This window comes from Rana temporaria, chromosome 3, assembly GCF_905171775.1.
Source record: "Rana temporaria chromosome 3, aRanTem1.1, whole genome shotgun sequence".
Lineage (NCBI taxonomy): Eukaryota > Metazoa > Chordata > Amphibia > Anura > Ranidae > Rana > Rana temporaria.
The window spans coordinates 423,067,691-423,080,720 of record NC_053491.1 but is presented as its reverse complement, the minus strand read 5'-3'; the positions used below and the strand labels follow the sequence as shown (position 1 = coordinate 423,080,720).

Genomic DNA, 13,030 nt, shown 5'->3' with positions numbered 1-13,030 from the left:
TAGTTTTACACTGTCGGATCTTAGGATGCAGTACCGCGGCCGCCGCGGGTATGCAAATTAGCAGTTACGGCGATCCACGAAATTTTTTCCCGTCGTTAGGTCGCCGCAAGTGTTAGTTTGCGTTCGCAAAGATAGGGCACCTTTTACAAAGTGTAAAATTAGTACACCATGTAAAAGTATGCCCGTCTTTCCCGCGTCGCTTTCAAATTTTTTTTTAAAATTTTTTTTTCCCGGCGCAAGTCTTTTTTACCCGTCGCGATTCACCAAACGTTGGCGCGTCGTAACTTCGCGCAAAGCACGTCGGGAAATTTGCGACGGTAACATGCGCAGTACGCCTGGCGCGGGAGCGCGCCTAATTTTAATGGGACTCGCCCCATTCGATTGGGCACGCCTTGCGCCGGACGGGTTTAGGATACACTGCCGCAAAATTCCAGGTAAGTGCTTTGTGGATCGGGCACTAACTTGGAAAAATTGCGGCGCTGTAATTTAAACCAGTTACGTTACGCTGCGCCCGGGCTATGTGAATCTGGCCCTTTGTTCTTTGGGTGCAATAAGGGTCTTGCAGTTTCATATAGATCTGTTTTATTTGCAATGTCACTTTATGGACATGTATTTAGCGAATAGAGAGTACAAGTGGCCGGGCAGACACATAAAATACAAAGGCATGGTCCACTGTTGTCGTCAACAGGAAACCTTCCCCTTAGAAATGCCAAGCAACCATCCACTGAGACTATGCATGTAGACACGAAGTGGCTGAAAAGAGGTTGCGGACACTCAGTAGTACTGAAATGCAACAAAGGATCAGAAAAGGTAAAAATGTTATTTTGTTTGCCATAACTGATGGTCATTCAGTTTAAGGTTTCATGTAAAGTATGGCAGCGTCCTTGTCTTGCTGGTCCACACTTTTAAACTCAGCAGCCTCAGCTAAAGGGTTTCTTTATTCAGCATTTGATCTATTTCTCAATCCATAATTCACTGTGTTTTTTTTTTGTATTACAGACAGGATTCACACCCCTACACATCGCAGCCCACTATGAGAACCTGAATGTGGCCCAGCTCCTCCTGAACAGGGGTGCAAATGTTAACTTCACTCCCCCGGTACAAAACATTGACTTTGCTTTAACTTCATTATACTGAAGGAAACCTGAGAGAAATACATAGGCTGAAATGCCCAGTTGCCTGCCTGTCATGCAGATTGAAAGACTTTAGTGGTTTCTGGGTCCCTGAGCTGGAACCAGTATGCAGATCAGGATTTCTGACTTCATTGGCTGCATGCTTGTTCCAGGTAAGTGCTGGAAACAGTCAGGCAACTGGCATTTTCAGGTCAGTAGTGGAAGCAGCTGTATGAGTTCAGGTTTCCTTTAATAGGGTAGAGAGCTCCTTCCATGTGATACACTAAATTCTATGTACATGTGTCTCTCTACAGAATGGTATAAGCGCTCTGCACATCGCTTCACGGCGCGGGAATGTTATCATGGTGCGGCTGCTATTGGATAGAGGAGCCCAAAATGATGCGCTCACCAAGGTAACAAGCTGTTTCAAGCAGAACTGGTACAACAAAATGTGGGAATCAGTGGGGGCTGGTGGATTTTTTTTTCCTGAAGGGGGGGCAAACAACCCCTACCCCCGGGCCACCAGCGAAACGGCACTGCGTCCCGAGTCCACCTGGCCGCTTTAATTCATATGCTTGGTGACCCAAAAGGGGCCTGACACATGAATAGGGGGCAGCCCTGGATAGATTCATGCTATGTATGAATCTATCAACTGCATATAGGGGGGGTGGAGAGAATAGGGGGGGCAGCGCCCGGGCGCCCCTAATGGACGAGCCGCCCCTGGTGGAATGCGGATTGAAAATTCAGTTCTTATCCTGATTTCAATTAAAGATGTAAAACTTGAGCTGAGTGAGTGTATGGCCACATTTACACAGGGGCGGATCCAGGGGGGGCAACAGGGCAATTGCTCCCCCCCCAGAGAATATAATGAGCGGGTGAGCGCCGGCGGGTGAGCGAGAGGTCGGGCAGGCTGGTGAGTGAGCAATCATGCCTGAACAAGTAGGCAGGTGTTCTGTCAGGATGCCGCCGCTACCCATCTGAATGTGCAACTGAAGTGACGTTGCGTTGCGGCCATCTTGGTACACCCGCCCTTGTCCACAGTAAGCTTAGGGTTAGAAGTCGGCAAGCAGACATCTTTATACACTCACCGGAGTCTTGCTTTTCACAGTTATTTTTAACAGTAAACTCAACTTATATTTCACTATATAAGCTGAGTTTACTGGGTGTATAAAGATGTCCGCTTGCCGACTTCTAACCCTAGGCTTACTGTGGACAAGTGCAGATGTACCAAGATGGCCGCAATGCAACATCACTTTGGTTGCATATTCTGATGGGTAGTGGATTTCTGACATCATCTCTCCCTGCCTCACTCTGGGACACATCTGGTGGCAGGGGATGTGGCAAGTGACAATCCGCATCTGGAAGCAGGCAACGATGGCAAGTGACACACTCTCAGGGTTCAAACTGATTCTGAATTATGGTGAGAACTATTTAATTTTATATTACAATGTAATAATAGTAATAATGCGCTTCAGTCATCCTGACACCATATCAACCATGGCGCTGTGATGATTGAAGCGACAACACCAGCCATTGCCCCGACAAATTTTCTGGGTGCCCCTCCCGAGAATAGACTCTGGATCCATCCCTGCATTTACAATGATTGCCTCCGGTGAGATTCTTGCTGGCGGGTCTAAATACTGTATGCACACAATGTGTGCGAAAGGCCTTGGCCAGTAGCTGTGGTCTTCAGTTTTTCACTTAGTACAAATCACCACCGCTGTTCACATTTAAGGCTGCCCATACATTCTACAAATTTCTTGTACAATTTTTCTTTAGATTTACCAAAACCATATAATATGAGGCCAAACCTAAACACTTTCAATTTGTATGCAATCAGGCAGGCACTTACACTACATAGTTGAAGGTAATACAATAAGAAAATTGTATAATGTATGGCCAGCTTAACCTCTTATTATCCTATAGCAGCTGTTTTACAGATATCTTAGACTAATACATTGTTTCTCAGCTGGGGAGCCAGGACCCAGTTTGCCCTGGGCCATAATCCTGAGTTGCCATGGTGTGGGCATGCCTGCCACCTGCACCATAACAACCAATGATGCTTTAGGGCAGTACGCACAGAGTCATTTGTTACTATGGTGTTGGCAGTCAGCCCACCCCCACCATGGCAACTCATGGCGCTGATCCAGGGCAGGCAGCATGAAGAGCCCCCCCAGCATTCAGAAAAGAATGAAAGTCTGGCCCCTCCAGACCTGCTCCACCTTCTGCCTTCTGCCATGCTGCTGATGGGGGTACTCTGTGATTTGGTGGGGGATTTCTAATGGGTGGATTGTGATGTGATGAAAAGACTCAGTAATGGAGGGAATCTGATGTGATGGGAGGAATCTGATGTGATGGGGGAACTCTGATGCATAGGGGGTCTCTGATATATAGGGAAAACTCTGACGTATAGAGCGGACTCTGATATGATGTGGTGACTTGATGACTTATTAGAATGATATGTTATAGTATAAAAACAGCATTCATAGTCTCTATAAATTGTCTTTACAGATAATGGAGATAAATTCTGTAAAGCTAAACGCATTGGCTAATCGAATGCTGGATTTCCAGCTAGACCGTTCGACAGAAGCCCTTCTAACGATTGGCTTCTGTTGAACAGCAAGGGGAACATTCCTGCTGAACCGGCCAAGCTTTTGTCCATGTGTACTTGCAACAGGGACATCAACAGCAAGAAAAACCTGATAAGGGTTGTAGCGTTACCCTACTCTACTAAAAAAAACGTTTCTGTCTGTGCTCCATTAGAGATTGACACCTCACATCCTGTCTGTTGAAACTGTTGGCACCAAAGCGAGAAAAGTTATTACTTGTATTAAGAGAGGTATGGACTCCAGAGAGAGAGATATCATTTTGCCCCTGTTCAAATCATTAGTAAGACCTCATCTGGAATATGCAGTTCAGTTTTGGGCACAAGTTCTCAAAAAGGATATCAGGGAACTGGAGAAAGTACAGAGCAGGGCAACCAAACTTATAAGAGGCATGGAGGAGCTCAGTTATGAGGAAAAATTAGAGGAACTGAATTTATTCACTCTTAGGATGTGAAGATTAAGGCGGTTATGATCAACATGTACAAATACATGAATATGCTTTGATCTAAACCATTCCATTGTAGCTCTGGCTGTATGTTTAGGGTTGTTGTCCTGCTGAAAGGTGAACCTCCGCCCCAGTCTCAAGCCTTTTGCAGAGTCTAACAGGTTTTCTTCTAAGATTGCCCTGTATTTGACTTCATCCATCTTCCCATCAACTCTGACCAGCTTCCCTGTCCCTGACCACAACAGGATGCTGACACCACCATGTTTCACGGTGGGGATGGTGTGTTCAGGGTAATGTGCAGTGTTCGTTTTCACAGCGTTTTGCTTTTAGGCCTAACAGTTCAATTTTGGTCTCATCTGACCAGAGCACTTTCTTCCACATGTTTGCTGTGTCCCTCACATTGCTTCTTGCAAACTGCTAACGGGACTTCTTATGGTTTTCTTTTAACAATGGCTTTCTTCTTGCCACTCTCCCATAAAGGCCAGATTTGTGGAGTGCACAACTAATAGTTGTCCTGTGGACAGATTCTCCCTCCTGAGCTGTGGATCTCTGCAGCTCCTCCAGAGTTACCATGGGCCTCTTGGCTGCTTCTCCTTGCCTGGTCTGTCAGTTTTGGTGGACAGCCATGTCTTGGTAGGTTTGCGGTTGTTCCATACTATTTCCATTTTCGGATGATGGATTGAACAGTGCTCCGTGAGATGTTCTAAGCTTATGGAAAATTTACTAATTAGGTGACTTCTGAAGGCAATTGGTTCCACTAGATTTTAGTTAGGGGGTATCAGAGTAAAGGGGGCTGAATACAAATGCATGCCACACTTTTCACATATTTATTTGTAAAGAAAAATGAAAACCATTTATAATTTTCCTTCCACTTCACAATTATGAGCCACTTTATGTCGGTCTATCACATAAAATTCAAATGAAAAACATTTACATTTTTGTATGTAACAAGACAAAATGTCGGAAATTTTTGGGGTATGAATACTTTTTCAAAGCACTGTACATTGCCTATTAGAAAATTGTGTGTAGAAGCTAATAGCCTGCATATTATGCATGATACCAACATTACTATGCTCCCCACAGGATGAGCTGACCCCTTTGCACTGTGCTGTAAGGAATGGACATGTCCGGATTTCAGAGATTCTTCTGGATCATGGAGCTCCCATACAAGCCAAAACAAAGGTAGGTCTAGCTAGGGGCAGAACAGATTGACATATCAGAAACAAACTGGAACTAATACTGTAACCACCAAAGGCCCAAAAACTATACAGCTCTAATTATCTGAACGCAAAATGGTGAGTGTGGGCACTAGAGGTGGTGACTGATTCCTGGGAACTGACATAGTTATAAGGCTTTGCATTCATCTTTACAAAGTCCCTATATGCAAGAAAACCATAACTGCACCCTATTTGGGCAGATAGGCTTATTTATTTTTATTATTTTAGGTGGGTTGAATCTGGTACAGATAATAGTTGGCGCTGACATTCTTTCTCAGCTTTACTTTGTTCCCCCCACCCACCTCTGTCACTCCATTTGCTTTCTTGTGTTTCATCAGATTAGGCGACCCGTCAGAATTTGTAATGGAAGTGACTTTCCGTTGCCGCCATCTTACTACACCCCGCATTCCTCCACAGTAAGGATACACTGAGAAGGGGGTAAGCGGACATCTTGTTACACCCACTGGAATTTGCATTTTACACATATTTTTACCATTTAACGGAGCTTATAAGGTGAAATACAGTATTTCGAAATCTGATGGACTGTTTAGATGATGAATTTTAAAAGCAGCGGCAAACCTGCTGATCTCACGTCTTTGCTAATCTGACAGAACACAGCTGCTTTTATAATTCAACATGTAAACAGTCAGATGAACTTCTAAATACTGTATTTCACTATATAAGCTCAGTTTACTGTTATTAAAAATAACTGAGAAATGCAAAACTCTGGTGGGTGTATCAAGATGTCCGCTTGCCCCCTTCACAGTGTATACTTACTGTGCCGAATGCGGGTTGTAGCAAGATGGCGGCGTCAAAACGTCACTACCGTTACAAATTCTGATGGGTTGCCTAATCTGATGAAACACCGGGATTGAGGAAAGGAAGAACTGTGTATGCTCCGAGTCATTCTAGTCAAAGCTTACACAAGGGCGAGGGCTGTCTCTCTGCCCCCATGTGACAACACTGAGCTAATGAATGAGCAGCAGTTCTATGTCACTGAGAGTAAGAGGAGTCACAATCTTCGCTCATAAAAGCTAAATGGAGGGGTGGGAGAGTGTACACAAGGTGAATAGGTACTGTTGGGAAAGGATGGATGCTGTTGTTTTGCCCCTCACTGGGAATGCACACCTTGGCTTCAAGCCACTGAAGCATGCAGTTCAACAATGGAAAAACAAAGACTTTGGGCCAGATTCACAAAGAGATACTACGGTGTATCTCCTGATACACCGTTGTATCTCTGAGTTCTGCCGGTCGTATCTATGCGACTGATTCATAGAATCAGTTACGCATAGATATCCCTAAGATCCGACAGGTGTAACTGTGTTACACCGTCGGATCTTAGGCTGCAATTCCAGGCCGGCCGCTAGGTGGCGCTTCCCTATCTTTAACGCGACGATTATGCAAATGAGGAGTTACGCCGATTCCGAAACGAACGACCGCCCGGCGCTTTTTTTTTACGTCGTTTGCGTTTGCCTTTTTCCGGCGTATAGTTACCCCTGGGTCTATGAGGCGCAGCCAATGTTAAGTATGGCCGTCGTTCCCACGTCAAATTTTTAAATTTTACGTTGTTTGCGTAAGTCGATTCACAAAAGAGCTGGGCGTAAGTTACGCTCACGACGAAACCAATGACGTCCTTGCGACGTCATTTGGAGCAATGCACGCTGGGAAAATTTCCGGATGGCGCATGCGCTGTTCGAACGGCGCGGGGACGCGCCTGATTTGAATAGTACACTCCCCCTAGCCGCGGAATTTGAATTCCGCCGGGGGATTTACGATACGCCGCCGCAAGTTTTGAGGTAAGTGCTTTGTGAATTACCACTTGCTTCAAAAACTTGCGGCGGCGGATCTTAAATCAGATAGGTTACGCAGATCTAAAGATCCGCTAACCTATGTGAATCTGGCCCAGTCTCTTTTGAATGTCAACTGTCAGTTTCCTCCGGCACAAGTACAAGAATGTAATAAGAACCTGTAAATGCACAGTACAGTACCCATAGCAACTAGTCAGACCCCATCTTCCTTATTGTGACGTTAGTAAAAGGAAATCACTTATGCCCTGCTGGCATGCCTAATGAAGGACCATTGCTCCCTGCAAAGCAATTGCCTCTCTGTAGAGGTCTGACGCACCCCCTGCTAGAGCTCTCCAATCAGCAGGGACTTAAGCCTCGTACACACGAGCAGTTTTCCCGGCAGGAAATCTGCCAGGAGAGCTTTTAGCCGGGAAAACCGGACGTGTGTGTATGCTCCCTGGCAGTTTTCCCATCAGGAAAACAGCCGGGAATCCCGTCAGGAAAATAGAGAACCCGCTCTCTATTTTCCCGTTGGGATTCCCAGCGTTTTTTTTCCCGCCAGATCTACTACTTACCTATGGGAAAGACTGCGAGACAGTGCCGGTAGAGCATACACACGGCCGGGATTCCCGACCAAAGCTCCATGGCAGTTTTTCTGCCGGGTTCTCGGCTTTCCGTCAGTTTTCTCGAGCGTGTGTACAGGGCTTGAAGCTTTGCTGATTGCTCAGCAATAAGTCACGCTCAGCAGGAAGCATGTGAGACCTCTGCTGAGAGGCCACTGTTTCTACACAGAGAATGCATGCAGGGGACAGGCTTCTTTATTTAGGATGTGGCTGCTTTTCAAAGAAAAGTAACTGTAAGATTTTTCACATCATTTGTATTGGTGCACCTGCATTATATTTACTGATTTAAAGTGAAAGTTCAATTGGCATTCATCATATTTGTACACATTTGTGTACTTCTCTGTCTGCAATGTCCCAGGCCATTTGAACACATCAGCATACTTGCAGTGTTTTGTGGGTTATCAATTATAAAACTTTAACGTGTATCTGACAGGTGCATTTTAAGATTTCCTTTACCGATTATTTTCTCTGTTACCAGAATGGTCTATCTCCTATTCATATGGCCTCCCAAGGAGACCATCTGGACTGCGTGCGGCTACTTCTCCAATACCAGGCCCAGATTGATGACATCACGTTGGATCACCTGACGCCGCTGCACGTGGCAGCACACTGTGGTCACCATCGCGTGGCAAAACTTCTTCTGGAGAAGGGGGCCAAGCCTAATTCCCGGGCTCTAGTACGTCTCTTTCAGGCAAAACTGATCCCAATATATGCAGTTCTGAATGTCTGACCAATTGTCATATTTCTCTTCACAAAACCCATGAAACATCGTTTTCCTTCCACAATTCTTTTTTATAATTTATCAGCCCCATTAGTATGCCTTCCTAATGCTTTCCTCCTGGGTCACCTTTCTGCGCTGTATTTGATTCATTTGATCATTTTTCCATTGTCTACTTCAGTCAGCTTTTTACTGCATTTATTTTAAATGTTCATCATGTCACCCTTTTCTTCCATTTTTAACCCTTGCCTTGTCGTCTTTGTAGAATGGCTTCACTCCCTTACACATAGCGTGCAAGAAGAGTCACATGAGAGTCATGGAGCTTCTCCTGAAATCTGGGGCGTCCATTGATGCGGTCACAGAGGTAAGGAGGCTGTGTTAAGCTGTTTTTTCAGTGGGCATGGTTTATATGTGAGGTTATTCACATGAATCCCTTTAATTTGATTTATTCAGCTCAGTTTCATTTTGTTTTGACATTAAAGTGGATTTAAAAGCTCAAGGTCTTTTACCTTCATACATTCTATGCATGAAAATAAAAAAAATTCTATGTGCAGCGACCCCCCAATACTCACCTGAGCTCTTTTCGATCCAGCAATGTGCATGAGAGCTGAGCTTCTCCTGGGTGTCTCATTCCCCATTGATTGAGACAGCAGCAGAAGCTATTGGCTCCAGCTATAGCCATGATTAAGCACTGACCGCAGTGTGAAACGCGTAGGCTGCTATCTCCACTGTTCTGCTGTGTTTTGTAGTGTATTTGTCATCTTTTTTACTTAAAGACAACCCAAGGGTGTTTTTTTTGGGGGTCCAGCTGTCCATTCTTTTAGCCTTTACAATTTGCCTTGTGCATTGCTGGCACTCCTGGTCTCCTGAGAAGCTACTGATTATCCAACATACCCACCTGAAGCGGTAACTCCCTTTTTCCTATTGGCTCCTGCTAGTGTGCAGTGAGTGGGGGGGGGTGGGACCAAGCTGTGGCTTTGTGTCTTATGGGCGTAAAGAGCAGGGCTCGGAAGCGAGCACACACCAGTGCCCCCAGAGCAAGTGGCTAGTTGTTGGGGGCACTGGCTGAAGAGGAGGAGCCCACTGCATAGAGAAGGTAAGTATGACATGTTTGTTTTTTGTTTTTTTATGAACCTTTATTGTCACTTTAAAACCCAATTGAAGTAACAATAGATTTTTTACTAACTACCTCCACTTTCATAGCCTTGCCTTCAATTTCCTGTCATAGTAGTTGTACATTGTGTCTTCACTGACCTGTAGGTACCAGAGTTCAACCACACTGGCCAGTGCACTCTGTAATCTAAGAGACCTGGTCAGACACACCCCAACATTGGTTTGGGTAGGAAGTGCGATTCTGTTAAGATAAAAAAAAAAAAAAAAACAAGACATTGCCAAGGGTATGTGATTATGAGGTAAAGGCTAAGTTCACCCTTTTCCCCCCTTTATTCCAGCTCCCTTTTGTACCACTTTAGCATTAATATACTTCTTTTTCAAAAAAAAAAAAGCTTTCTTTTTATTCTACACACACTTACCTTGCTGTCTTTATGGCTGTTTAAAACACTTCTCCACTACTTCTGCCTTACTTCCTGTACAGACTATAGGTCCTGACACAGGAAGGCATTTACCAGCTGAGCTCATTAGCACACACCCTGCACAATCTATCCTCCTGCCTAGCCAATCACTCCTGGAAATGGGTGGGTAATGAAAAATAGAGAACTCTGCGCTATGGTAATAAAAATATAAATATATTAATGAAGCTGCTCCCCTAAAATGGTGTGAAAACAACTTTAGCAATGTGGAGGGTGTATAATAATAAGGGGGCGCTAATAGTAGGTGATAAATAAATTCCAAATTCTAGCTTGAAACAATATATTAACTATAAGGTCAACAATATAATAGTGATTTAGAGTGCAAGTGCTTATATAATGACAACATCAAAAAATAGGTGCAAACAGGTCCAAAAAATGCAGCAATGGTCACTAAATGATAAGCATTGGTAAGTCCATGCATCACATGGTTGACTTGAGAGTAGATACCATCACCACGGAACAGATATCAAACTGGCGACACCCGGCGAAAGGTAGAAGTAAGTGCCTACTTACCAGACCACCATGACCCTTCGTATAAAAAAAGGATCAGGTGGAGCTTTAGTACAGTTGGTGGCCTAAGGTCTGTACTGGTACCTGGATGGGACTGGCCAGGAATGGACTCCAACAGAAGAAATTACCATGAATAAAATGAAGAAAAGAGGGCCATAGTGAAGTTCTGCGATTTATTGTAAAACAGATTAAAAACAAAAGCCAAATGGCCGCTTACTTGTGCAAGTGCCGAGACCTTGGCACAAAGGAATCAAGCGTGTTACAGCTAGATGTGACGTGGAGCACCAGCTGCACTGTCTCTCACTCTCGTGGGTAGGTGTAGCGTGCGTTCCACCGCCCCTCTGTGCCAAATCTGGAAGTGGCTGAACGTGACCGGAAGTGTCTCGACGTACGTTTCATTTATTGATGTCGCCAGAAGTGTAGATGATGCAGAGTGTGTGCTAATGAGCTCAGCTGGTCAACTCCTTCCTGTGTCAGGACCTATAGTCTTTCCAAGTAAGGCAGATGTAATGGAGAAGTGTTTTTAAACAGCCATGAGACAGTGAGGTAGGCGTGTGTAGAATAAATGGAAAGCTTGTTTATTTTTTGCAAAAGAAGTACGGTACATAAATGCTATATTGGTATATAAGGGAGCTGAAACTTGGAAAATACCACCGAATACCGCCGCAAATTCGACGGTAAAGCGCCACTAAAAATAGCAGCGCTTTACCGCCACCGCACCTCCTGCCCCAGTGTGAAAGGGGCCTAACAGTTTAAAAAGACAGTTACATTCCTGGCATATGCCGGGAATGTAAGGCCCCTTTCACACTAGCAGACCGATCGGGTCCTCCTGTCAGTTTTTCAGGTGGACCCGTTCGGACCCTCCTGTGTCCACTCCGCTCTGCATAGGCCATCAAATGTCTGGTGTCATAACTGATCACATGTTCAGCATCATGGCAGTTGAAGATTAAACAGGAGCCAAGATGGCAGCTTCCTTGGCCGAAAACGAGAGGAGGGTTTAGTTTTGCTTTAACTATGAACTTATGGAAAGTTAGGAAAGTTAGGGTCCAGTAACAAAGTAGAACTTAGGGCTCTTTCACACTGTGCAGAGACCGCCCTGTCTTTCCTCCGCTCTCCCCTATGGGGAATCGGATGAATACGGACCGTGTGTCCGTCCGTATTCATCTGATCCGTTCAGCCAGACGGAAGAAAAATAGGATTTTCTTACGTCTGAAAAAGCGGATCTTTGCGGAGGCGGATCTTTGCATACGTTAGCGGATGCATCATCCGCTAACGTCTGCAATCCCATAGGGAAGCATAACAAGTAAACGGACTTGTAAAAAACCGTTCATCCGCCCGTGTGAAAGGGCCATAGGTGTGCACAGCCTATTGCATTAGGGTGTGCACCCCAAAGCAGAAACACACTTGAACGCCACCTACTGTCACAGGGAGGATGCTCTGATGGTGGGAGACAGTTGATTGGGTGCATATTATGTTACATCCTAGGTGTAATGTGTTCCTACAGTTGAACCTAGCCTTTAATATAATGGGGGCATTTACACTGGCCACTGGCACTCCAACCACCCACCTGGTGCCACCCCTGGATAATGCTAATGCACATGGGGTGATTAGGGTGTGCCCAGACACACCCGGCACACCCTGTGCGCACGCCTATGGAAAGGGCCCTTACTCAGAGAGGGGCACAGAAGATGTTTTTGGTTAATGGCATCAAGTTATGTTTGTTCTTAGGCAGGACTTGGCTTTTAAAATGGAGAATATGTTGACTTTAATTCTCTTAGTAAACCTATGTCTCTCCATTTCTTGTTTAGTCTGGCCTCACGCCTCTCCACGTTGCTGCCTTCATGGGACATCTAAACATTGTGAAAATGCTGCTGCAGAAGGGAGCATCGCCCAATGTGTTCAGTGTGGTGAGCACTAAACTACACATCTACTACATATCTTCTTAGCCACCTTGCCATAAAAAGGAGGCAGGTTGCTGCTGATGTCTTTAAAATATATATTGTATCAAAGACATTTTTTGCCACCCTCAGGTTCCTCAGGTCACATTGAAGTGTCTTCACAGCATCTGTAGACAGTAGAGTATGTCTAGACATTTCTTAGGCAGCTATATTTAAGCACATGGCACTTTCTCAGCCAGATGTACATTGAATATGATAAAGCAGAGGGCTGCATCTGGTCATAAAATCCATTGAGTTCACTTGAAAACACTCTTAGGTCAGTCCAGATGGGGGGTGATAGAGACTTAAAGTGGTTGTGAACTCTTTACATGATTGGCCTCAGATGATACACAGAGATGAAACAAATCACCCTACATAAGATGTATCTGTTTATCTACTGCCTTTTTTTCCCCTACATCCATTCAAAGTGCAGAATTTACAAAGGATCTTTAAGCTCTGAAAAGCAGGAGGGAGAGAGCTGAAGTT

General features: G+C 44.9%; 1 protein-coding gene across 10 annotated transcripts in view; it reads left to right on the top strand.

Moving 5' to 3' along the window:
- The window catches only part of ANK1 (ankyrin 1), a 373,803-nt gene that overhangs the window by 236,043 nt on the left and 124,730 nt on the right, over window positions 1-13,030 (top strand). For all 10 annotated transcript variants that reach the window (XM_040346192.1, XM_040346197.1, XM_040346201.1 and 7 more), the window contains exons 7-12: window positions 1,000-1,098; window positions 1,427-1,525; window positions 5,247-5,345; window positions 8,269-8,466; window positions 8,774-8,872; window positions 12,416-12,514. In XM_040346192.1, the coding sequence (XP_040202126.1) occupies window positions 1,000-1,098; window positions 1,427-1,525; window positions 5,247-5,345; window positions 8,269-8,466; window positions 8,774-8,872; window positions 12,416-12,514 (693 nt within the window). The remainder of the gene's footprint in view (window positions 1-999; window positions 1,099-1,426; window positions 1,526-5,246; window positions 5,346-8,268; window positions 8,467-8,773; window positions 8,873-12,415; window positions 12,515-13,030) is intronic.